Source organism: Polistes dominula, unplaced genomic scaffold (assembly GCF_049000335.1).
Source record: "Polistes dominula isolate Pdom_NZ unplaced genomic scaffold, Pdom_raw_medaka contig_68, whole genome shotgun sequence".
NCBI lineage: Eukaryota > Metazoa > Arthropoda > Insecta > Hymenoptera > Vespidae > Polistes > Polistes dominula.
In genome coordinates this window covers 575,965-603,567 of record NW_028301034.1, presented here as the reverse complement: position 1 = coordinate 603,567, position 27,603 = coordinate 575,965, and the positions used below count along the sequence as shown (strand labels likewise).

The 27,603-nt window shown below is 32.1% G+C and overlaps 1 protein-coding gene across 2 annotated transcripts; it reads left to right on the top strand.

Moving 5' to 3' along the window:
• The first annotated feature begins 807 nt into the window (after nt 1-807).
• FLASH (FLICE-associated huge protein) lies at nt 808-27,579 on the top strand. 2 transcript variants are annotated; one of them, XM_015329371.2, is made up of 5 exons: nt 808-1,146; nt 1,220-1,282; nt 1,373-1,563; nt 1,642-6,039; nt 21,918-27,579. In XM_015329371.2, exons 2-4 carry the CDS (start codon nt 1,226-1,228, stop codon nt 3,977-3,979), a joined length of 2,586 nt encoding a protein of 861 aa, XP_015184857.2. In that variant the 5' UTR covers nt 808-1,146; nt 1,220-1,225; the 3' UTR covers nt 3,980-6,039; nt 21,918-27,579. The 2 variants fall into 2 exon arrangements, with proteins under 2 accessions (XP_015184857.2, XP_015184856.2); XM_015329370.2 differs by lacking the exons at nt 808-1,146; nt 1,220-1,282 and having other exon boundaries at nt 1,392-1,529.
• Nucleotides 27,580-27,603: the final 24 nt, after the last annotated feature.

The window sequence follows — 27,603 nt, the reverse complement described above, 5'->3', positions numbered from 1 at the left end:
TTCGCCAAATTTTGCATGGAAATAGCATGGTCTATTCCTATTACGACTCCTAGATCTTGATCTATTCCTGGAATGATAAACTGGTCGATCATATTGTCTGCCATGATATTTACCTCTTACTAAGGTTTCCAGGTGGGCCATTTTTTCTGTGAGCTGTGCCATTTCGTCATGTAGTTTTCTATCTTGTGTTTCGTCTCCCGAGCTTTTGTCAACTATGGTTGCTACCTCATAATGCCCTGTTCTTTCTATTGTTTTATCGGCTAGGGTTGCTAGACGTTCGAGACCAACGTCTTCTACGACTGCTAGTACTTCCTGTATTCTCGTTGGCAATCTCTGTAACCATAGGGTTTGTAGGACTTGGGTACTTACATTGTCTCCTGCTAATAATTTCATTTCTCTTAGCAGAACTGAAGGTTTTTTGTTCTGTAGCTCCAAGCCTGTAAGGAGTTGTCGAAATTTTGATTCTTCCGACGCTGTTAAGCGTGTGATCAATGCCTCCTTTATTTCAGTATATGAATCGTTAGACGTGGTGGCAATTATGTCCGCCACAATTTTCAAGGTCGCAACATCCAAATGTCGGACAACTGCTGCGCTTTTTACGGCATCAGAGCGTACATTATAAGCTGCGAATTCACGCTCTAGCATCATGAACCATAGCGTTGGTTCGTCTCTCATGAAAGGAGCTAATTTAACGCTACGAAATTCGCTTGCCTGTATCTCGGGTCCTTTGTTCTCTGTTCGACTATCTGCGCCATTTTTTGCTGTACCGGTCTTTGTTCCCTGAATTTCCATTTTTTTCCTTTTTTTATATTCCCGGGTTTCGGCACCAATTGTTTATGTGGGGAACAAGGTTAACGGAAAAGGTTGATCTGGAGATTTACGCGATAGTCGTCAATTAAAGTAACAAAAATATATAAATTTATTAACAAGATACAACTAAACTCTTGGACGCCATATATAGGACTAACTTACATTTCGACCGTTACGTTCAACTTGGGTTTAGTTAGTCTAGTACCCGCATAGGGAGGAAGGGCGCCAGTGTGCCGCGTCGATACACTAGGCACGTATCGCCACACCATAACTGATTGCAGGGACATCTGATGGCAGCGTAAAAAAACCAGTTGCACACTGCAGCAACATTTTCAGGTTGGAAATATGTTTCATTATGGTATTTGTAAAAATTAAATAATATTAATTTTGTATAAAATATTAAATATAGAAAAAAATGGACAGCGAAGATATCGACATTTATGAAGACTTGCCCAGTTTTAATGATGAAACAGTAATACATTTTGAAATATTATTCTACATATTTTCTTTCCCTCTCTCTTGTTTTTGAAATATAACAATTGAAAAATGTATATTGTTTTAGGATTTTCCAAGTAATGAAGATATTTTTGAAAAATGTGAAAAATTGACAAAGGAAGTTAGCGAACTTAAATTACAATTAGAAAACTCCCAAAAGGCTAAGGAAACTTTGGAGGTTAACTTGTCTTCTCTGCTTAAAACAGCAAAGGCTGAAATTTCACGTAAGGATAGAATGATAGCCGAACTTAGGAAACAGTAAATATATTTTTAAATATATTTTATTAATGAATAATTACTTATAATTTAAATAACTTTATTATAATAATTGTTTAGGGTTGACGATATGACTTTAAGAAGGGGTCATTTTAATAAAAATGTAAAGGATGGTAACAAATCAGTGCAGCAGTTATCTGAAAAAAATATACACGATCATAATGCAAAAACGTACGCTGAAAATGATAGGACGAAGTTACCTAATTTAAATTCAAATAACGATAAATATGATACAGTTGCAAGTAATTCTTACGAAACAAATTTTCAACAATTTGCAATTGTTAATGTTAATCAATTGAATGAGGATCAAGCAGAAGATTACGATTATTTAAATAATCAATTTTGTAATAGAAGGTATTCTTCTAAAAAGTTACCAGTACCTCATACTGCTACTACTACAGTTTACACGGAACGTTTCCGTAAAAAGATAATGGAAGAAGACGAAGTGGAAAAGAAACTAAAGTTATTATTACAAGAAAAGAATGAACAACCTACAAATATTAATAACGATGACAAAGAAAATCATTCATACCCTAGTATACTGAATTCAAATGTGGATGATGCAATTTCAGAAAATAAAGAAATGATATGTAATCTAACAGATAATACTAATATTACAGAAAGTAATACTGTTTGTTCGACAAATCAACAAAAGTCAGCTTCAAGTATTAAAGATTCTAAGAAAAGGTCGAGCAATGTTGATACTCCTTCTAGCAAACGTCAAAAATTAGATGTTGAACCAAATATGTGTACAAATAAAACTACTATTTCTGATGAAAATGTATTTTTAGGATTTAATCACGAAATGACGAGTACAAAAAACAAATTAAATAATGAAGAAAATAATAATCCTCATACAGAAAGAAATATTAATAATAATAACAAATATGATAAAGATTCCAGATCACACAACACATATTATAAAAAAGAAAATGTACAAGAATTTTGTAATGATCATAACAAATATTTCAAAGATAGTATCGAACATGGTCATGGAAAAGATACATATAATTATAAACGAAATAAATCGCCTGTTTTAAAACACTCTAACAGAAAACATAAACATCATGATGATCGATATAACAAGGATCACAAAGATAAAAACAGAGATAAAGATAAAACTAGATCTAATGAAAAATATGGCACTACGGATTGTCATTCGTCGAAAAGTAAAGGAAACAAATCTTCCAATTTACATGACACTAAATCTGTATTACATGAAAGAAGTAAAAGTAAAACTAAGGAATCGACAAATTATAAAACTGATGATAGAAAATATTCCAAACATACGAAACATAATAGAAACTCGGAAGATCGTGAAAGTACTCCTTGCGAAAGGAAAGGTAAAATAGACGAATTACAAACTATAAATGTTGTGAAAAAAACAAATGATTTTTTAAATGAATCAATTAAAGCAGATAGTAATGATTCTTTGGAAGAAGGTGAAATTGTATCTCCTAGTAAATCTAATCTCAATAACAAAACAGATGATACAAAATTGATCTCGGAGAAAAATGTTAATGTAGAAATTCGTAAAGATTCTTCTAAGATTACTTTCGATCAATTCGAAGATAAGTTAAAGCCTGCTAACAAAGTGGACACGCGTACGTGTTTGACAAAGAAAGATAGAGAACATTTAGGAGATAATAAAAATATTCATCAAATTGAAAAAGCTAAAGTTGCAACAACTGTTAATACTTGTTCAGAAAACACGAGTATTCCATTGGTTGATAACAAACAGGACACTACAGTAACATTAACAAACAATGTACAGAACGATGTTAAGAATGTTACTGTCAAAGAAAACAAATCTAAGGTTGATAAAATTGTTCAATTACAGAAAAATGCTAAAGGATCTGATAGTATACGCAGTAATATTGAAAACTTGTCTGAAGATATTTTAAAAAGTAATACAAAGAATTCTTCGGAAATTAGTCAAGAAAATAATATTGTTTTTAAAAATAATGATAAAAAAGAAGATAAACGTGTTCCTAATATTTCCAAAGTAGGTTTAAATAAGGATAATGTTTCCTCTATTGACAAATTCGAAAAAGAAGATAATAATCATCAACAGGAATCATTACAAAAAGCTCATGAAGAAACTGTAGCAATAGATCTTCAAGAAAATAAAAAAGATAATGAGAATATGCATGTCAAGGCTAAAGCAACTAAAAGTAGTAAAAAAGAAATGAAATCTGATGATTCTGAAGTAATTATCTTTGCTCGACGCAGGAAACATATTAATTTGACTGATAATAATGCATCTATGACTGTTGTCATAAATCCTAAAAATACCAATTCAGATGTTATTGTAAAAGATATCGTAGAAAATAATTTGAAACAAAGAGCATGCAAAGTATTTCGTTCTTACAAAGATCTTTGTAAGGATGACATATAATAAAAACCTAGATAATTTGTTTTTAAATAGGAGTATATACTTTTTTTTTTTATTTCAATTAATTATTATCTTGCATTCTATAACATAAAAAGACGAGAAAAAAACGAAAATATTCACGAATCTATTGCCTGCAGATATGACGTTTATTTCTTCGCCAATGACGTTATATCATCTTTGTAATATATTGACATAATATAATAATTAAAAAATATAGTCCATTTCCTAAAGTTGCAATTATTAATGTAGGTAAAATGTAAAAATTTATGATCGTTGTGTGTGATCGTAACTCGATATAATAAGATCAATTGCTACGATTCCACTGCAATTGAATAATTCAAATGTTATTACAAAATACAAAGGGCAAATACTATTTATACATGCATGTATATCATCTAACGCACGCGAAGGAGGGAATTTGTTTCTTTTACTTGTTAAATAGTTGCACAATTTGAATATTTCTTTCTTACGAACTTGTGTATAAATTCACTTTTACAAATTCTACATAAACAACAAGTTGCCTAGCCTAAAATCTTGTCACAAAATATGCCCATTTATTTAATAGAATTATATTGAGTAAACAACCTAACATAAAAAGATGTTAGAACCTGAAATAAAAATTACTTATATTTTTAAAGTAAAATTATATAGTTCTTTCTTTTCCTTCTTCAACGTATAAACTTTTCGCATAACAACTTATAAATAAAAAATTAATTAAATAAAAAGCTTAAATTGGACCGAATTGTAACGCTAAACCTTTATCGAATCCATTTGAAGACATACACAAAAATTTCATTAAAATCGGTCCAGCCGTTCAGGAGAAGTTAAATTACAAATACGTGCACAAAAGATATATTATTCAAAGAAACGTGTTAGGACAATACAGCATCAAGAACGAACATATATCACTATCTCTTAACGATATATGACTGTATAAAGAACTGAAGGTCCGTATTCAAAACGTACCAATGTTTTATGCATTATTAAAAAAATTAGAAATACTATTCTGCAATTTTATTCGAATTATTGGTATTATTCTGTTAAGCGTTTCATGTTAGGTGTTATGCGTTAAGCGTTTCATTCATCATTCATCATAAACGAGCCATAACGAGGCTCATTTACGAGGCTCGTTTATGAGGCTCTTTTACGAGACTCTTTTACTAGGCTCTTTTACGAGACTCTTTTACGAGGCTCATTTACGAGGCTCGTTTATGAGGCTCTTTTACGAGGCTTATTTACGAGGCTTGTTTATGAGGCTCTTTTACGAGGCTCTTTTACAAGACTCTTTTACGAGGCTCGTTTACGAGGCTTCTAAATGTTCCCCGTTATTACGAGCGAATGCTTAATGCGGAATTCAGGAGGCGGAATTCTGGATTCGGAAATCGGAATGCGGAATTCGGGATGCGGAATGCGGAATTCTGGATGCGGAATTCGGGATGCAGAATCCAGGATACGTAATTCGGGATGCGGAATTCGGGATGCGGATTCGGGATGCGGAAATCGGGATTTTTTATTTTGCATGTGGTATGTGTTATCCGGAATGCGGAATGCGGAATTCGGGATGCGGAATTCGGTATGCGGAAATTGGGATTCGGAATTTGGGATGTTATATGCGGAATTCGGAATGCGATATGTGGAATGCGGTGCGGAGCGGTGCGGACTACGAGTCAAAGATTTAGAATAATAAAAATTGTATATCTTTATTCTGTCTCATTCTTTTGCAGGCACAATCCTATATGTTTGTTTTTTTTTTCTTTTTTTTATTTAGTATCTTGGCCGTTTTATAGACGCCAGCTACTCTGTTTCACAGCCGCCTACCGCTCCGTTACATTGCCGCCTACCGCTCCGTTACATTTTTTCAAATTACATTCATTCTAAAGAAGTTTACACCTAAAAAAAAAAATATTTGTTTTTAAAAAGTTTTCGGAACGTAACCCCTCTTTTTTTATTAGTTTTGGGTCTCAAACAACACGGTTTCAAATAACGCGGCATTTTCTAGGAACCTATCTACAGTGTTGTTGGAGGGAGACCTTTACATATATATAGGAAGAAAAAGGAGTATGGTATGTTAAAAGTATTTGTGCTTTACTAATACATATTTACATATATATATATATATATACTATTATATTTTGTTACTGTTTATTTTATAAGCTTATTTAAATATAATATATATATTTTATATTATTTATATTTAACGTTACGTGTGCTTGTTATAAAACATACAAACGTAATATAATTATCTTAACAATTAATTATGCAATAATATCTATATTTTTATTTATTTATAGCAGATATAAAATTTTATATATTTTTTGTAGATTTTTTTTATACCTTTAGTTTACTATTAGTTAAATTTGTTATAATATTGGATATTCGAGAAAAAAAAAGGAAAAGGGCAAAATCGCTTACAGTTATATTCTCGACATCGATCTTCGTCCACCTTTAACCTCCCTCACCACTTTTTTCTCACTCTCTTTCTCACCCCTTTTCTCCCCTCTCTCACTCTCTCTGTCTCTTTCTGTCTCTCTCTCTCTCTCTCTCTTTCTCTTTTTCTCTTCTTAACCGAACCGAGCTTCACGAACGTTCGCCTTTGATCAAAATTTCCGTACGCATCGTTAGTTCGAAAACTCACCCTATCCCTTAACTTATATTTTCTTTCCTAGGGGCTAGATTCTTAAAACGACGTAGATTCTCTTGATTAAAATCACACTTAACACATATATTTTCCTTCTTTTTTTCTTTATAAAATTAATTAGTAATAATAATTTTGAATAATAAAGTATCTATCTTTAAACATTGTAGCCGGGTATCTCATTTTAAACGATATGCCCAAATATTTGTAATTTTATTATATTTTTCTTTTTTATATGCAATAAAGTATAATTACATTGTATAATATATATTAATATAAATAATTTTTCAAATAGTAGATGGTCAAATTGCGTGGGCTTAATCTACATTTAAAAAGAAGAAAAAGATAAAATATTACGTAAAGTTCGTTGGGAAAAGTTGTGTTACAGAATTATGAATGAATTTTGTATACGCAATCTTGACGCAACCATTACATCACTCGATATTTACTTATTACATATTTTTAAACAATTAATATTTATACAAAAGAAATTAATATCATAGAATGAACAAGTTGAAAGAATTAAAAAAGCATTCAGGAAAATACTTGAGGAAAATGCTTTTGATATATTATACGTTGTGTTTATTAAATTTATTATTAATCGATATCAAGTTTACATCCGAGTACAAGAACATCCATTTTGAAGTGTATTTTTAAACATTTCTTATTTTTTTTTTTTTATTTTTTATTATATAATATTATGTTATGTAACAATTTATTAATGAAACAAAAGTGACATATTATGACGTGATAAAAATACACATAATGCATGTAAACACAGTCAACCTTCTAATGTGCTCTGATAAAAAGTCCGCAATTATTCATTTTACGTATAAAAAATTCATTCATAATTCTGTCAATCTTTCTGACAACCTTTACATAACATTTTGTGTGTTTTTTTTTTTTGTACTTTTTTCAAATGTAGATTAAGCCTTCACAGTACGGCCGTCTAACATAAGTTTAATTTGAATAGTTTGCAATATGTGGGACCCACTTCAAGTATGAACAAGAAACATACAAAACAATTAAATTATAAACATGTGCCCTATTTGAACATTTCTCAAAGTTATAATCACATTTGTTTTTCAATAATTCACGATAGCTTATTATCGTAAAAGATGCTCAAAATGATTACCCTAAGTTGGTTCCTTGACTACTTCTATAGTGAATTCCACATATTACGAAACATCTTGTACATCTTATGTGATATTAGGAGCTTGAATAAGTTCTCGCTGTTTCATCAAAGATGGCAATAGCAGTACTCCGTGCTTGAAATTTCGAATGGTAACACACTTGCAAGGAAGTACTGTATCTAACCTGAAATTTCAGTGTATGATAGTTTACTTTAGTGTAAACAAAATAATTTTTTATTAATTTTAAAAATGTCTACTTTTGTGCCAACTAAAGTGTATTTGCAGGGGATTTTATTGCATTACTTTATTCAAAAGAAATCGGCAGCTGAAGCACATAGAATTCTTGTTGAGACTTATGGTGACAATGCTCTGTCGGATACGACATACAGAGACTGCTTTCGACGCTTCAAAAATAATGATTTTGAACTTGAGGATAAAGAACGTTCTGGCGCACCAAAAAAATTTCAAGACAGAGAATTGGAGGAATTACTCGATGAAGACTGATCTCAGACGCTAGCAGAACTTGGAAAAACATTACAAGTTGATGAGTCAACTGTTTCAAAACGTTTAAAAATGTTAGGAATGATCCAGAAGCAAGGACATTGGCTGCCATATAAATCGAAGCCAAGAGACATGCTTTTTGGCGTTTTGTCACGTGTGAACTACTGCTTCAACGGCAGAAAAGAAAAGGTTTTTTGCCCTGTATCGTGACTGGCGATGAAAAATGGATACACTATGATAATTCAAAGCGTAGAAAATCATAGGGTAAACCTGGTCATGCATCAACATCGTCCGCAAAACCAAATATCCATAGTTTGAAGCTTCCTCTCTGTATTTGGTGGGATCAGCAGGGTGTAATTTATTATGAGCTGCTCAAACCGAATGAGACTATCACGGTGGATCGCTATCGACTTCAATTGATGCTTTTGAGTCGAGCCCTAAAAGAAAAACGGCCGCTATACGAGAAGAGACACGACAAAATGATTTTGTTACATGACAACGCCCGGCCTCATGTTGCAAAACCAGTGAAAACCTACCTGGAAACGTTTCGATGGGAAGTTTTACCCCAGCCGCCGTATTCACCTGACATAGCTCCTTCCGGTTTTCACCTATTCCGGTCGATGGCACATGGCTTAGCTGACCAGCGTTTTCATTCTTACGAAGAAGCTAAAAAATGGGTCGATTCTTGGATAGCCTCAAAAGACATGTCGTTTTTCCAACGCGGAATTCATATATTGCCAGAAAGATGGGAGAAAGTGGTCTCTAGTGATGGGCAATACTTTCAATAAAACGTTTTTGTTCCTTATATTTTAAATAAAGTTTTTATTTTGTAAAAAAACAGCGAGAACTTATTCAAGGTCCTAATATATATTCTAACAATAATTGACAATTTTCAGATAACTTTTAAACTCATTTCTAAATTTTATTTTTTAACAATAAATTAAATTATATTATATGATATTTTATTGAGAAGGTGTTACGTTAAGTCTTCCCTAGGGTTCGATACGATACGACTAACTTATTTATCGATAAATGTGGCTGTAAATAACTTGCTTTCTCCCACGTATCCATTAACAATTTTCGATGAATAACGGTCTAGGTGAGTGGGTTAATGAAAACGAGCATATACGTCACACATTGATGATAATATTAATTTACAAATGATACGAGTAGATATAATATATCACGAAATAAGAACATTTATTACAATATCGTAAGACCGAAATTACTATGGGGAGGAGGAAAATGAAAAACAACAAATACAAATTTCGGTTGCATCGAATGTATTATGAATATTAAATGTCATTCTTGTTATTTTTAATTTCAACATTTTTCAAATAAATCAAGACAAATATCAATAATTGACCTTCATATTTTTCATCCTTTATTGGACATACTTTTATTTATTGATATTATAAACAATAACGTTTGAATAATATTTTTTTTTTTATGAATATTCACAGTTGTTTGATGAGAAAATATCGTTTTTAAGTTGACACTCCTGTTCTATAATAATCCAATAAAACGAGATAGTTAAAAACATCTTAACGATAAACGTAAAAACGAAGAAAATAAATTTATAAAATAGAGTTGTATTATGTTACCACTAAAATGCATTATCTCGTGTCGAACGTAATTCGATGATACTAACTGGTTTATCGATAACGACGAGCATCGTGAACAACGAAGACCTACTCTCACGAATCTCATCTGATCAATAATTTCTTGTATAATAGAACATGCTTATTCGCGTGAATATTATTGTTTATTAATGCTTGCTAGTCCGTAGATTAGGATAGAAATTGCTAGACAAATTCACATTCATATATTTTATTTTCAATATATAATAACATCACTAACATAACTAATAACAACATATAAAGATATAATAAATCGATTGATTAAATATATGTATCTATCATTCTATTTCTAATTAATTAAATATTTTCATTTAATTTAATACACCATATTATATAAGTTCTATAGAATTCGAAGAAATACTTCGATGAAAAGACATTTTTTTTTTTTCAAACGTTCAACTATTGATTCGTCGTATTTCACGGTACGTGTATTATCTACAATATAAATGAATTTATTTATTTAAGAACTTTACGAATGAAAAAAAGAAATATATATATATATATATATATTATATATATAGAGGGAGAGGGGGGGGGGAGAATATAGATTGAAGCATAGTTGTTGAAAATTGAGAATTCGTACCAATAGCTAGCGACTTCCGTTATCTGTCGAACGCAGCCCAGCTTCGTAGTTTAGTTGCTTCTGCTCATGGTGGACTAAGAAGAGAGGAGAGGAGATGAGAGGAAGGGAGAGACTAGAGCAAAGTGCATTCAGGATAATGGTATCTAAAGGGAGTCCTTCTAGTCGTGCATCGATAACTGTTATGCACTACAAGGTTGATCATATTAGCTTTCTAAGACATCACCTAACTAACTAACTCACTCTCTCTCTCTCTCTCTTTCATTTGTTTCTCCTTCTTTGATATTTAAAATTATTTTATGGTAGCAATAAAAGTACCATTAGTGTTCTATTTTTCTTTTATTAATATATATATGTAGGGAATTTTATTTAGGGTGAGAGGTGCAAGGTGAACATACACCCAGTTTAATTCTACTAATAAGATTTATTTAAAATAGGTATTAGAAAAAGTACAATAATTGTTTCACAATCTTAAGGTTACAACACTTAGATAAGCGACTGTATTCTTACAACTGATAACGACTTATAATACAACTGCGACTGTTACAACTGATGACTAATTACGGCTATGACTACGACTGCAACTACTTTCTTATTTTTTTCCACGTATTTTATATCAGAAATGACCTACACCCCTTTGGAGAGGGAAGGAGCTTACGAATCTTATTTACCAATAGCATAAGGATCCACCCCCATAGTCCACCGACGGGTACAGCCTATGGTTTTCGGTAGTGGGAACTATGCATAAAGAAACTTGATCTAGAACATCGGAATGTTATCTCTTTTTATGGTATCGCATATGTTTACATAGGAATCCGAAATTCCTCAAAGGGTCCCGACACTGCACAAAGGGTTTTTATTGCACCAATATATCCTGATAATCCTTAGGTTTGTTTATGGTTTTATGGCCTTCCTAATCTTTTTTTTTTAGTCTCTGAATAGAGTTTTCTTTTCTAGAAAATAAAATATAAAGAAAAGAACTAAATACTAGTTTTTCGTCTACATCTTCGACACTTAAAACTCTCCTACATATATCTTTATATATATATATTTCTTCTGTGCATGTATTTGTTATTGAACTCCTCCTAAACGGCTGAAGCGATTTTAATGAAATTTTTTGGGTGTCTTCAGGTGGATTCGATAATGGTTTAGACGTACAATTTGGTCCAATTTAAATTTGTTTATTTAATTAATTTTTTATTTATAAATTGTTGTACGAAAAGTTTACAGGTTGAAGTTAGTCGATATTCGAGATGACGTTAGATATTGTAATAACTTTTTAATAAAAATTTTCATTAAAACGGTCCAGATTGTATTGTTACAGCTTATTCCAAAAAGTTTGAAATTTTTGAATTAAAGACGTGTGTATCGGACTGATTGTGAGCCACAGCAATGTGTGGCGGGACACCCCTAGTATATATATGTATATCATTCTGTTTGTTAATTATCATAAGGATTATTCTCATAACGATAATACTTTGATATTAACAATTTCGTATTACACTCGTAACTAGAGAAGGATGGTGGGGTCAGGCGGCAAGATCAAAGCTCGTTATTCTGGTCCTTTCACGGAGAAATTGCTAGAGAATCTTGGGTATGGGAAGTTCCTTTGTCATCTAACGATAACACGTGGGCGTTCGTATAGGTAACTAACCCAACCTCGATCGTAGTACCTATATATCACTATGATATAAACGCGTTTTACACGTATGAATGAACGGATAAATTGATAAAATGAAGCGAATGCTTTTTTAACAAGTTTGTTTTAAAAGGGCTAATGTTTTTTTTTCTTCTTTCTTTTTTTTTTTCTTTTTTTTTTTTTAAAGATATTCCTTCTATTTTTATAATATTATTAATGGCAAAAACGATCTTATCTTACCTTACAAAGTCTCTTTGAGATCTCGTCAAAGTTTCTTGTCCAATCGGGTTCAATGAAGATAATTATTATATGGTATCCCTTCGAGATAACTTGTACAGATATTATACGTATATGTAATACCCGATCAATCTGTCTAGGGATAACTTTGTAGAGACAGGTCCTTTGATCAAACGTACAAAGGAAGATCTATCGTATCTAAATGTTAACTTATTCATATAATTTTGTATCAAAATTGTTAATAATTTATTAAATAATTTTTTCACGTGTTATTCTGTTTTGTCTTTATTATATTTCGAAATGTTTATTTGACGTACAAACGGATTTCAATTTCTTAACGGAAAATTCAAACTAATTAGTATGACGTAACATGAAATATACACACATAATTACATTATATAATAATAATAATAATAATAATAATAATAATAATAATAATAATAATATAACTAATATGGTATATATCAATGATAAATCCTTTCTCCTCATGTTGTTTACATGTTTTTACGAGAAAGAAAGAAATGATTTATTTAAAAAATTTTCCAGGATTAACTCGTTTTGATAACAAGTTTTTTTTTTTACTTCGGTAACAATTTTTGTGAAAAATTTCAACGTGATAAATATTAGTTAGAAATAAGTGATAAAGCTTTTTAAAATGCATTTTTTAATTGAATTGTATCAGCAATGTGAAAACTACGTAGAAACCATTTTCAATTTCGTTCTATACCCTTTAATATATTTATACGTCGTCTCCTTCGAAGTTGACCCATTTGTAAATCAAGACGTTCTGTTTGCGATTTTATCAAGCAGGAAATGTCGATTTCATTTTTGTTGATTCGGTAATTAATTTCGTCGTTAAGAATTTTGATATAACGAACAACGTTCTTTTATTAATGCTTTTTTTTTCTTGTTCTGCGTTACTATGACGAAATTTAATGTCCTAGAAAAAACCTACGTGTGAACTCTCACGTTAAATATCTATTTATATGAACGACGATGGTATATCGAATTAATATCAAATAATTAACAGAATAATTATTCACGTTAGTTAAGATTTTTATATACGAGTTTGTTAATTAGTTTAATCCTAGATTATTATCGTAATCATCCTAATTACCGCAATATTCATTCCTAAGTAGACACGTAACCTTAATACTAGATTTATGGATGTTGATTATATAAATATTTTTATTAAAGTGAATCAATTTGACTCATACAAGAAAATTGAAGTGTTTTTTTATGCAATGAGAAAAACTAAATTAAATCAAAATTTAGAAATGAAAGATTTATTATTTAAAAAAAATTCATTTTACATATTATAAATTTTATTTTTGAAATAAATTTTTCGCTAACATTTCGATTACATTTAGCAAAAAAAGTTCTTACATCTATTTCTATTACATGATTCTTGAACCTAACAATTTTTTCGTGCGTCACTACTATGAATTTTTATCAATGGAATGAATCTATTCTCGACATCTTATCTATATTTATTTATTCGTTCTACAGCCAATAGAAAAATAAAATCTTTTCTTGAAATATTTACATGAGTGGTCTCTTTATGTAAAATCAAAGCATTGATAGATGCTAAATCTAAAATGTTATAGAAAACTTATAGAGGTTATCTACGAGAATCTGCTTTAAAGCTATATTTTCGGGTCATTTGGTCAAGTATACCTACGCCATGTTAGATTATTATTATTATTATTATTAACTGGCATTAGGAACTCGAAAGTTCATTGCCGCAAATACCAAATCCCGCCATTGTTCCCGTGATGCAACCCTGACGCAACCAGACGCAACCTGACGCAACCCTGAATGCTATCCTTCCATTCGCGGTCTTCGTATCCTATTTCTTTCAGGTTCCTTCTAATATTATCCTCCCATCTACGTCTCGGTCTACCTAGTGGTCTTTTCCCGTTTGGTATATCGACCAATACTTTGTGCGCCGTTCGATCCTTCCCCATGTGCACCACGTGACCAGCCCATCTTAATCGACGTGATTTTACGACGTTGATAATGTCCGGTTTGTTGTGCAATCGATGTACTTCAACGTTATGGAGTTTCCTCCATTACGGCCGTTTCCTCATCGCGTTTTGTACCGAACATTTTACGAAACAACTCTTCTTTTGGGCCCGTAACGCAAGTGACACCACGTTTCGCTACCATAAAGGACTACCGGCAGGATGATTGTCCTGTATATCCTGATTTTTAATCGCCTAGACAGCAACCGCAAGCTGAGTAATTTGTTAACCGAATAGAAACATGAATTGCTTAGATTGATTCTTTTCTTAAGCTCTTCGTTAATTTCGTTCGTCTGGTTTAAGATCGATCCTAAATACATACCTAAAGTTGCTGACCCGCTCAAAAGTTTTATCCCGGACTACCAAAGTTCCAATACTAGGCCTATTCTGAACTCTATCGGTTACCATATATTTGGTCTTTTCTGCGCTTATTTGCAGTCCCAAATCTTTAGTATTATTTATTAATATTATTGCGTTAATAATTAATGCCTCTTGATTGTCCCCTAACAAAGCAATATCGTCCGGGTATGTCAACCATTGTGTTGTTCCGTTCAACTGTAGACCATCTTGACTTTTCTGCAATTCTTACGCCATGTTTGATGCTATTATAAATTATTACTGTTTCCGGAAAAAGTTTTATATTTTTTCAATCATTATATTTTTATGCTTTTGAACTGTAGTAGTAAAACTTGTTTATTAGGCTTTAGCTTTTATAAATCAGGTCAGAATAAAATTTTCAGATGTATAAAGTTTTATAGAAAAAAACTGTGTCATTTTATCTTTCAATAAAAATCGAGAAATCAAAGTATACTTTTAAAGAATGATATTTAAGATTTATATATATATAAATCAAACAAAAAAAAAAAAGTCAAATTGACTAATTTTAGTAAAAATGGGTATATAATCAACATCTGTAAATCTAGTATTAATGAATACAAATATTATAATTCCTCTAACTTTTTATTTAGTATAAAAATGACAACAGTATATCAAACTAATAACAAATAATTTTGTTCAATCATCTACATTTTTATTATTTTTATTTTCTATTTCCAAAAAAAAAATCTTAATTATTAATTTTTAATTAAATTTGAAATCATTTCAGATCGACAGTATGGTTTTGTAAAAAATCGAGGTACAACGGATGCTCTTTACAATATATTAGGTTGGGGAAAAAGTAATCCATTATTTTTTCGTTAGATGACTTCAGTTATCGATTTCTCGCAAAATATCAATCAAACAATTTCAAATTTATCCTTGCTAGAAAGGTGACATTTAGAGCTAAAAAAAATTCCTTTACCATTTTTTGTTTGGTTTATTCAATTGTGATTTACAGGGTGTTCAAAATGAAAGTCAACAAATAGAAAATTCCGTACATTTCACACTTTTTCTTTTCTAAAGACGAAAATTCAAGCTAGGCGGGTGAAATTGTAAATGGTGCTTACACTCTCAATACTGTAACAGATAATTACGTGCAATTTTGGTTTCGTCGATTCCGTTCAGGTATTTTTGATGTTAAATATGCACCTCGCACAGGCTAGCCTATCGTCGAAAATGTCGATAAAATCACAGAAATAATCGAAGTTGATCAGCTTCTTAGTAGTTGTAGCATCGCCCAGGAGCTAAAGATCGACCATAAAACAGTTTTAAACCATTTGCGCAAAGCTGGATTCAAAAAGAAGCTCGATGTTTGGGTGTCACACCAATTAACACCAAAAAACATGATGCATCGAAATTCCATCTGCGAAGCCTTGGCCAAACGGAATGAAATCGACCCATTTCTTAAACGGATGGTGACTGGGGATGAGAAATGGGTCATATACGACAATATTGTGCGAAAACGATCGTGGTCAAAGCGCGATGAAGCAGCTCAAACGGTAGCCAAACCAGGACTAACGGCCAGGAAGGTTCTACTGTGCATTTGGTGGGACTGGAAAGGAATCATTTATTATGAGTTGCTTAAATATGGCCAAACACTAAATTCAGATCATTACTGTCAACAACTGGATCATTTAAAGCAAGCGATTGACCAGAAACGGCCAGAATTGGCTAAAAGGAGAGGTGTTGTGTTTGATCAGAACAACGCCAGGTCACACATGACTATAGTGACTTCCCAGAACCTCCAGGAGATTGGTTTGGAAATTTTGATGCATCCATCATATAGACCAGACCTTACACTAAGCGATTATCATATTTTTGTTGCACTGCAAAACTTTCTTATTGATAAGAAATTGACATTAAAAGAAGATTGAAAAAATCGATCACAAGAGTTTTTCGCAAATAGGGACCAAGACTTTTATGAGACAGCCATTGTGAAGCTACCTTTAAAACGTTAATAAATTAACGAACAAAACTGTGCATATTTGATCAAAATCAGACAACCAGAAGTATGTTAAATAAAGGTTTGAAGTTAACGTAAAAATAATGGATAACTTTTTCCCCAACCTAATAGTTAATATAATTGATAACAAGCTAGACCAAAGCAAACCGATAATAGCAACTTTTCTTGATTTGGCCAAGGCTTTTGACACTGTCAATCATGAAATATTACTTGAAAAACTTGACAAGTATGGGATTAGAGGAAAAGTCTTGAATTTATTTACTAACTATCTTACGGATAGACAACAAAGGGTAAAAATACTAAATGTTACTAGTGCGTATAAAACAATATTAATTGGTGTGCCACAAGGAACAATATTGGGTCCTTTGTTGTTTATTCTATACGTCAATGACCTCCTGATTGATATGCCAAAGAAAGCGATAATATCTTACGCTGATGATACAGTCATCATTTCTGATGATGTCACGTGGTCTGCTGCTCAAGACAAGATGAACGTTTTGCTAAAAAAAGTAGATGTTTGGCTAGCTCTGAATAAATTGTCTTTAAATATTCAAAAGACTTTCTTTATAACTTTTGGATGTTATCGTGATAGCGTACCTCTGATATTAAATTACGATTGATATTAAAATTAAAAATCAAGTGATAAACAGAGTCGAAAGTTGTAAATACCTAGGAATACATTTTGATTTTAATTTGATATGGGACAAACACATTGAGTACCTAATTAACAAAACAAAATATCTAATTTTTATTTTTGCTAAACTGAAAAAAGTTATGGAAACAAAAAACCCAATGACAATTTATTATGCTTTCTTTCATTCTTTAATTAATTATGGTATAATTGGCTGGGATGGTGCTAACAAAAACCCACTGTATTTGCTTCAACGAGTACAGACAAGGCTGTTAAAGATAATTTACAAAAATACATTTTATCTAGGTACAGTTCCTTTAAACGTAACTCAAATTTTCACCTTGATTTCATTAGTATATCACTATGATAAGTTAAGGGTTCATTCTGGTTTATACGCCAAAACAAAGGCTATTTTCACGATTTTTTTTTTAGGCTTTGTAGGATACGTATACATATGAAAGTTGTTGGGTATGATAAATACACTCTAGAAGTACAAGAAAAGAATTTTTTTTTATTGTTTTTAACATTTTTTGACATCCAAAATGGCTGACAAAAGTGAACCCTTCAAAAGTAGGTATACTGTTGGCGGGCATCGAAATTTGAGAACGGTTGGTCTAAAACAAAAAAATTAAACGGTTTTAAATTCAGTATGACAATGGCTATCGGGTATGCTAAAACTATCAATTTTTATGAAAACAAAACAAAATGACGGCCATTTTTTCGAAAAAGAAAAAAATCGTTGATTTTTTTCGCACTTTTTTGTAAAAAAAAATAGTAAAAATTAATATTTTGACTTGGTTATAGCATGCGAGATAGCCATTCATGTTTACAGTATGTGGTTAAAATTTCAGAAGGATCGGTTGAGTAGTTTCGAAGATATCATGCCTGCCAACCGAAAAAACGTTGTTTCGAGAAAAACGCGTTTAAAGTTTCTTTTAACAAATTTTTAAAAAATCTGACTTTACCTTATTCTGCGATGCCTGCACCATATAGTATGCCTTCTGCTTCTTCAAAATACTCATTTTCTTCCACTCTAGTCTTTTTTCGTTGTGTCCTGGCCTCTATCAAAGATTCTCCGGTCAAACGATTGGCTGAGCGCACACGCGTCTTATCGAGGTTACTAGCGTAATTGATTGCGATAGGGCCAAGTTTTATCACCAAAACGTGCATTATTTTCAGTATTGGATCAAAACCTTCGTTGAATATACCAGCTGCCAATTTACAAGCTATTTCAACAATTTTTTTTACCATTAAATAGGTGTTTAAGCACCATAGCCCAAACGCATTTGTTGAAGCACTCATTATTATTTTGAGTGTGGCCACCTAAACATCTTTCAAGTAATTCTGTTTTTGTCAGGTCAACATCAACCTTTTGTTTTTTGCAGCTATATTCATGCAGAGACATTTCCACTTACACCATCGCAGATGGTTTGTCTCCTCTAATATCTCTATGTGTTTGGGTCGCAAAATAATATACTTAAACTGCTCGGATCGTTCTAAAATTTTTGTATGATAATTCTTCATATGACTACTTTCGAAAAATGCAAAAAAAAATAAATTGATTTTTTCAAAATGATAAACTAGAATGAACCCTTAAGAGTCGCTTATTCTAAAGTTATACATAATAGAAGGCAAACAAATATTCAAGTGCCAAAGTTAAAACAAACAATGAGTAGTAAAAAAAAATAGTTACGTTGTAGCTATTAAAGCATTTAATAAGTTACCAGATGATCTCAAAGAAATGACGAATAATCTCCTTATACTATCAAGCGTAAATTAAAAAATGTAATATGTGATTTTGTTTAACTATATACCGTTATATCACTGTTGACAATTATTCTAAAGTTTATTAATGTTATTTCAATATATTTATATTTTCTTAGTTATATTAGTTGTTATCTTAACTTACTATCTTTGTTATAATTTCTTAGTTGGCACAAATGTAGACATTTTCAAAACTAATAAAAAATTACTTTGTTTACACTAAAGTGAACTATCATACACTGAAATTTCAGGTTAGATACAGTACTTCCTTGCAAGTGCGTTACCATTCGAAATTTCAAGCACGGAGTACTGCTATTGCCATCTTTGATGAAACAGCGAGAACTTATTCAAGGTCCTAATATTTTTGAATTTAAGAATTGAGAATTAAGAAATGAATTTAAGAATTAAACGGCATCTTTATTTAGCACCTTTAAGGGGACGCGTCACCTTCGAGTGTAAAAAACAAGCGGTATTTTTGTGAATTTTTTTTGCAGCCAGTTTTATTAATATCAATACAAATTTTTGGTATATGTTAGTTATATATCTGAACTATATTCACAATTTTTTGTGTGTAAAAAAATTGTAAATTGTGTTGTCTGTGGCCACTTTTCTAAGAGTCCAAAAAAAAAAAGGTGATTTTCGGTTGCCCTCACTGGCAAAAATTGGTTCATCAGAAACAAAAAAACCGAGTGTTGTCCTTTAGTAGAGATGTTGGCGCAGGGAATGAACGAAAGGAAATTTTGATTTTTTAATTTTTCTCAAAATAGTCGACTTTTTGAGAAAAAATTGACATCTTTGCAGAAAAATCGCCGAGTTTTTGAAGAAAAAAAAATAATTGGCATTTTTTCGAAAAATCCTTTCGTTCATTCCCTAGATACGTGTATCTAGTATTACTGTACAAAATTTGGTAAGGATCGGATAAATGGTCTGGGCACAGCGAGGGCCACCGTTTTAAAAACGCGGATAGGAGAAATTAACGTTTAAAGTTTTGGTAACTTACTTGGAGCGCTACAGTTTCGTAAATAATGCGCGGATCTTTACCAAAATTTGAAGAAATATTTTTGAAATAATATTCTTTCAAAAAATCGAAAAAAAAATCGATTTTTTTGTTGACGTGTCCCTTTAAGTATTAGTAATTTAAGTTTTGTACCAGCTTATGGACAGGTAACTACGTTTACCTCTTGTAGGATTTACTATATAGTAACATTTGTTATTATTGTGTAAATTTTTCTTTTCTGCTATAAATAAATAAATAAATAAATAAATAAATAAATAAATTAATATAATCGTGGAATATTTTTCTCAGTCATCGTATGATACCAATTCATAAATGAATACGTAAATTGATAAGTACCTATTTACATTGCGAGTTAGTTCTTTATTCTTACGTGTTTTTTTTTTTTTTTTAGTTTTGAGATTAACGAGAATTTCTGCTAGAAATATTAAAAAAAAAGGAACGAAACGAGGTCGATCTCGTAACTGTACCACTAAAAAATTTCAAGTTCTTTCAATTCCGATCGCTATTCCTATTACTTCTATTTCTTTGAAAAGTTTTCTTTTTTTTTTCTCTCTCTCCCCCACGTGAACTGTTGGTATACAAATATATTTCGTAGAAATTTTTTACGATCAAATCGTATACGTTGAACGAACGTATATATTTTCCAATAAGGGAAAGTCATTCTGACGGCAGATGATTGGGAATTGGGGCGAGGTATTCGAGTTTTGCGCTTCGCGGAATTTTCAACAATTTCGATCGTTTATCAAACGGTGGTCGCCTTCTATTTGTAAATCCTTTTTTTCCCTTTCCCGCAATGGGACAACTCTCGCCAACAATAAGTTCAATTATTTCGAGTCAACGAGACGCGAGTAACGCCATAAACTATTTTACTCTTTTTGTTTTTTTTTATTTATTTATTTTTGCCTTTTGTTTTTTTTTTGTTTCTATCTCTTTCTCTCTCTTTCTACCTCTTTTTCTATTTTCAACAATACTAAAACTCCATTTGCGTAAATTCTATTTTATTGATTGTCATTTTATTTTTTATCAGTTCTTGGGGTTTTTTTCTCTTTCTTTCTTTCTTTCTTTCTTCTTCTTCTTTTTTTTTTTCAATTTATCCAGAAACAAATTAGTCATTTTACCCGATTGCTTTTCGCTAAATGAACTTTCTCAAGAAGTAAATTCCTGGAAAATATTTTCTCCGATGTATAACAAAGGCTAGGTTGGAAAATATTGAATCGGGTGCGTAGGTTTTCTGCAATCGTCGTAATGCAGAGTCAATTTTCTTAATGAAGGTTGTTAAGACGACAGCTGTTTTTATCAACTATTAGAAAAAAAAAAAAAACCAATTATTATATGTCACGTGAATGTAACCAACAGTTATCAGAAGAAAAAGAAAGAAAATTGTTGAAAATTGCTTTTGTAATTTACTCTCTGTTTAAAAAATTTAGCAATATTTATTATAACTTTAATATTCAGTAATTTTCTTTTTTAATATCATCAATCGTTCTTTTTTATTTTTTATATTATATACATTATTAAGATATTTTATCTTTAAAAGAAAAAAAATTAAAAGAATAAACAACTGATTATGTCAACTTATTCTGATTTTTAAGGGGGTCATCCCATGTGATGGGCTCAAAAAATCTAAATTTCGATTTTTTATAAACAATTAACTGTTTGTTTTTTTTTTTTCCGAAAATCTGGAGAACAATTTCCTGACGCCGCCATTTTGTTAATTTAAAAAAAAAAATAAAAGCTTCGATCAGGCACTAGATTATCTATTAATAAAACTAATTTTTTTTTGTCCGATTGATTTTAGATAAATCTCCAAGGATTTATGATGGTCACCGCAAGGAACTTCTGTTGGAACACAAACAGCCATAACTTTTGTAATTATTAATTTTGTTTTTTTTCAAAATTTTGTGAAGTCAAAGTCGAAACATTATGTAATGATGCCATATTATTACTTTTATAAAATAAAATGATTTACACTGGCAAAAAAAGATTATTGAAAATTTTCATTTTTTCATGTCTCTGACTACCCCTTCACCCCTGAACTCAACACTTACTTGACCACTGTAAAAAAGATAATCAAGATTATTTTTATCTTTATCATTAACGACGTAATCAATCTCCTTTTTTTATTTTTATTTTTATTTATTTTTTGTTTGTTTATTTTTAAAGTATCCGTTAAATATAATCACAAGGTATTAATCACAGTGGTAAGAATATTTTAACTAAAGTAATGATAAAAGTTAACCCCATTAGACAGAACTTCTTAACGACGTCTACAAAATCGTGCTAAATTTATCCCCGTATCTTAAAATCGATACACCACCCTGCGTTTAACTACTTTTTAAATCATATTTTTTTTTTTACTCTTAAATATCATCAAACTTACCCTTATTGCATTTCCATCTTCTCAAGTTGGGATGAAAATAAACGTCTGCTGTGAAAATGTTTTAATCTTTGACACGATCTACTTTTTTTTTTTTTTTTTTGTTTTTTTAAATACTGAAATACATTTTTTCCTTTGCAAGTATGAAATATGTATCGTAACATTTATAAGTTATAATATTTTATTCATGTCCAGTTTATATTGAATAACAAAATAAAATGTTCAGTAAAGCTTCTAGTTTTGCATAAAAAAAAAAAAAAAAATAACAAAAATCAATCAAATGTCAAATATATTCGTTTTAAATATACATATGTTACAATTTGGTCATTTTTCTTTTTAATCTCAATTTGTTATTCATCGATATTGAATATCGATCGGTAATTAAACGTAGACATTTATTTTTTTTTGCTGGATAAATAAATTTCTATAAGTTCATGTTTTAAGATTGTATATACATAGATACGTAGGTTGGAACTTAATTAGTGGCAACTATTTATACAAAAGAGTTACATATTTGCTCCTGTTACTGTCCTTTAAAGTAGTCACCAGCATTGTGTAGAACCCGTTAGCTGAGTCTGTTCTGTTAATGGTGCGAATGGAGCGGTCTACTGCCTGTCGAATCTCTGGAACAGTTCTCAAGCGAATGCCACGATAGGTTCCGCATGAATTGACGGAAATGCAGAAATGGATGCATTACGAAGCTGCTCAGACGCACTTGGAGCTCTATGAGCGCGAATGAGAGGCTTTCTTACGCCGTATCGTAACACTGAATGAGACATGGTAGGGACCCTATAGGAGGGACGCGCCATGTACATTGCTAGGCTGAAAATGTGGGGGGACAGCTTCCGTTGCATCGCGCAGCAATGTTTATCTTTAGTATGTATTAACGGCTGTGGTTAGTTGAATCATTCGCGCGCAATCACGTGACTACACGAGTTCCTGTCCCCCAGCAATGTACATGGCGCGTCCCTCCTATAGGATCCCTAAGACATGGCAGTAGATCGCTCCATTCGCACCATCAACAGAACAGGCTCAGCTAACGGGTTGTACACAACGCTGGTGACTACTTTGAAGGACAGTAACAGGTGCAAACATGTAACTCTTTTGTATCGGTTGTGAATAAATAGTTGACATTATTTAAGTTCCAATCTACGTATATATTAAAAAGATTTGAATTTTTCTGACGACATACGTGAATAAAGGTTTTAGAACCAGAAGAGATGCATAAATATGGTTTATCAACGCCACACACTTCGCACTGTTTCCCAACAGGTGAAATAATTATTTCTACGATGGGTAAGCCTAACGGTGACGGACAAGGTGATTTTCTTTGTATCGATAGCGAAACATTAGAAGTTAAAGGCTCCTGGATTAAAGGTGAAAAGAAAGCAACATTTGGATACGATTTCTGGTATCAACCTCATCACGATATACTAATAGCCTCTGAATGGGGAACCCCAAAGTTTTTTAAGAAAGGATATTTTGCTGATCACATCAGAACAGGCTCTGCTGACGATATACTACGCCTTCCACATGGCTGGCAATGGGTTCTACACAAAGCTGGTGACTACTTTGAGGGACAGTAACAGGTGCAAACATGTAACTCTTTTGTATCGGTTGTGAATAAATAATTGCCATTATTTAAGTTTCAACCTACGTATATATAGTAGAGAAAGAAATTTGATATATAATACAAAAGAAAGATAGAATGTTCATAATTAAACACATTTATTGAATCTTTAATGGTGCGGATACACATCGTCACGTCGACCAGCGCGTGACGAATTTATAATAATTTACGCAACGTAATCTCGTGTTTCGGAAAGTTCATTAAGGACTTATGCATATATATATATATATATTTCTCTTAATTTACATAACATTGTTAAACATTTAGTCGAATTTATATATTTTATCATAATTTTTTAACAGTTTTTAACGATACAAACAATAACTTAAATTAATTCGAATTACAATATTTTCTTGTTATTAAATTTACTTATTATTATGAGAAGATACCTCACAAGATTTTATTCTTATTTTTATTTTTATTTATATTTGAAAATAAAATTTCATCTCGTAGTATATTGTTTTTCCGAAAACACGAGTTTTGACGATAAAATTAATCATACGAAAAATATTAAATAATTGACGATATTTTAATGATACCCACATGGAGCATGAAAGACAAAGTCACAGACGAATCCGTGATAGAAAAATATACAGGTATACAGATATATACGTTTTTACACGTATAAGATGGTCCAAGAATTTCTCATCATTTAAAAGTTACTCATGCGAAAGTGTTGGTGTGTGTGTGTGTGTATGTGTGTATGTGTGTGTGAGTGGCCGTTTTTATTTGATAAAATGCCGATGAAACTTTCACCTTTTTTCGTACTGCATACTCGATTTTGAATTATCGTATATTTGTTTTTTTATTTTTTTAATTATTTTTTCCTATTTTTTTTTCTTTTTTTTTTTTTTTTATTCATCTTCTTCTTTCTACTTATCTCAGATCTGATAAACAATTTTGATGCAATTAATTTGCTTTGTTATTACTTTATGCGTCAACAAGGAAAAATATTATTATTCTATTTACGTAGTTGTGTTAACATTTCTTTTTTTATCTGAAATTTTAGCTGTTGTTGTACTTGTATCTTGTTTATTTATTTATTTATTTATTTTTTTTTTTTTGAATATAAACGACACAAATGAAAATTCATATTTTAATAAAATTTTGTTCATTGAAGAACAGATTGATCGAAAAACAAGAATCGTTGATAAATGAAATATTTCATTGGAACGGATAATAATTCATTTCGCAACTTTGTGATCGTTATGAGAATGATGACAATGACGATATTGGTTATCGCTATTATTAATATTATTATTATTTTATATTATTATTATTATTATTTAATATAACTATTATCGTTATCGTACTATTTATTCAGATAACTCATCGAATAACTTATTTGTTTTTATGACATCATACATTAATAATCAATGACATATTTCAGTTAGCATATGGGAGAGCTAATTTCGAAAAAAATAAATTAAAAAAAAGAAAAGAAAAAGAAAAAATGAAATATGTCAAATAAATAAAATTTTACACGAGTGAGAGATAGTGATCGTAAAGAGAAGTTTTTGGAACAATGGCTAAAGGATATATACATCGATACATATATATATATATATATGTATGCATGTTAATTGACCACTAGACCATTTAATTGTTATTTCAACCAGCTATAAATAGGCATCTTTTAATTTGTTATTATGACAAACGTAACACGCAAATGAACGTCCATAGATTAAGAAGGAAAAAAGAGAGAGAGACAGAGAGAGAGAGAGAGAGAAAGATGGTGTAAATTTTGTTTAATCATTAACAATCGTGTTATGCCACATCAGCGTGTCAGAGGGGCTCATGCGGAGGAGGTCTAAGAAGTGGGCCACGGACTGTTTCAGGGATCTCTGGGTGCAAGGCCCTGGTATGAGGCACACGAAGGCTCTGTTTTCAGGGCCCTCGGAGAAGCTAGATACCGAGTTGATCAACCTGGACCGAGTCCAATTGAGGCTGGTTGTAGGATTGGTCACCGGGCACTGGCACCTTAGAAAGCACCTTACGCGACTGGGCCTTGCACAAGACTCGGTTGCGGCGAAGGGGAGGATACCCCCCTTCATCTCATAACTCAATGCGTTGGGCTCGCGGACGTCAGAAATAATATCCTTGGGACCACCGCAACAACTTCGACATAGTGGGCTCAGGGGCGGCCAGACTGCTGCGCTTTGCAAGGGAGTCAGGGTTGCCCGCGGGACCGCTACGGTTATAGGTTTTTCCCCGTAAGGGGCCCGGGCACAATGGTCCAGAGACTGAGCGCCTGAGTCATATTGGCGTTCAGGGCAACGAAAGGACGCACGAGCTTGCCAGACTTGGAGCTTCACGGCACGATCTGGCAAACCAATGCCACATCAGCGTGTCAGAGGGGCTCATGCGGAGGAGGTCTAAGAAGTGGGCCACGGACCGCTTCAGGGATCTCTGGGTGCAAGGCCCTGGCATGAGGCACACGAAGGCTCTGTTTTCAGGGCCCTCGGAGAAGCTAGATACCGAGTTGATCAACCTGGACCGAGTCCAATTGAGGCTGGTTGTAGGATTGGTCACCGGGCACTGGCACCTTAGAAAGCACCTTACGCGACTGGGCCTTGCACAAGACTCGGTCTGCGGCAGGTGCGGCAAAGGGGAGGATACCCCCTCCATCTCATAACTCAATGCGTTGGGCTCGCGGACATCAGAAATAATATCCTTGGGACCACCGCAACAACTTCGACATAGTGGGCTCAGGGGCGGCCAGACTGCTGCGCTTTGTAAGGGAGTCAGGGCTGCCCGCGGGACCGCTACGGTCATAGGTTTTTCCCCGTAAGGGGCCCGGGCACAATGGTCCAGAGACTGAGCGCCCGGGTGAACAAACCTCAAGGAAAAAAAGAAACAATCGTGTCGTTGAGAATTTTGAATTTTGTATGTATGTGTGTGTATTATACTATTATATTATATATATATATTAAACGAAATTAGAAAATTTTCTTTCGAGATAACTCGAAAATCTCATCGCTTGATGACAAAGATTTCAAAATGTTGTTTACGTGTTATGAAATGTGTGACGTAGAATACAATAAAATAAATATACCAATGTAATAATACGAAAATAATCGATGAAGTTAAAAATGTCATTATTCGTGAATCAAATCAAACGACAATGGATAAATTGTAATGTAGAAAAAATAGTGATTTAAGCACCGAATAAATTTGTTTTTTTTTTTTTTTTTTGATAATGGGAAGCGTCGAGGAGGAACGATGTAGTACTTTGTTTGCATTTGACATTACATACAGGTACAAGTGCGCTTCTTTGCTTTATTTCACAATGGATAGATATATACTTAAAAAATGTCGCCTTCCTCGTTAGTACGTAATCAAGAAAAAGAAATTAGAAATATCAGTGGCGGATTAAGCGATAAACGAAACAAATCGAAATATCAAATGGGTCCTGAAAGTCTTTCAATTTCGTCTATTTTTTGCTTTGTTTTTTTCATTACGAGGAAAATTACTTTC

What these genes read in the sequence shown, in the direction of transcription:
- FLASH (XM_015329371.2), top strand. Translation starts at nt 1,226, where the DNA reads ATGGACAGCGAAGATATCGACATTTATGAAGACTTGCCCAGTTTTAAT. An exon ending in CCAGTTTTAATGATGAAACA is followed by an intron (nt 1,283 to 1,372) that starts GTAATACATTTT and finishes ATATTGTTTTAG; the next exon opens with GATTTTCCAAGTAATGAAGA. An exon ending in ATAGCCGAACTTAGGAAACA is followed by an intron (nt 1,564 to 1,641) that starts GTAAATATATTT and finishes ATAATTGTTTAG; the next exon opens with GGTTGACGATATGACTTTAA.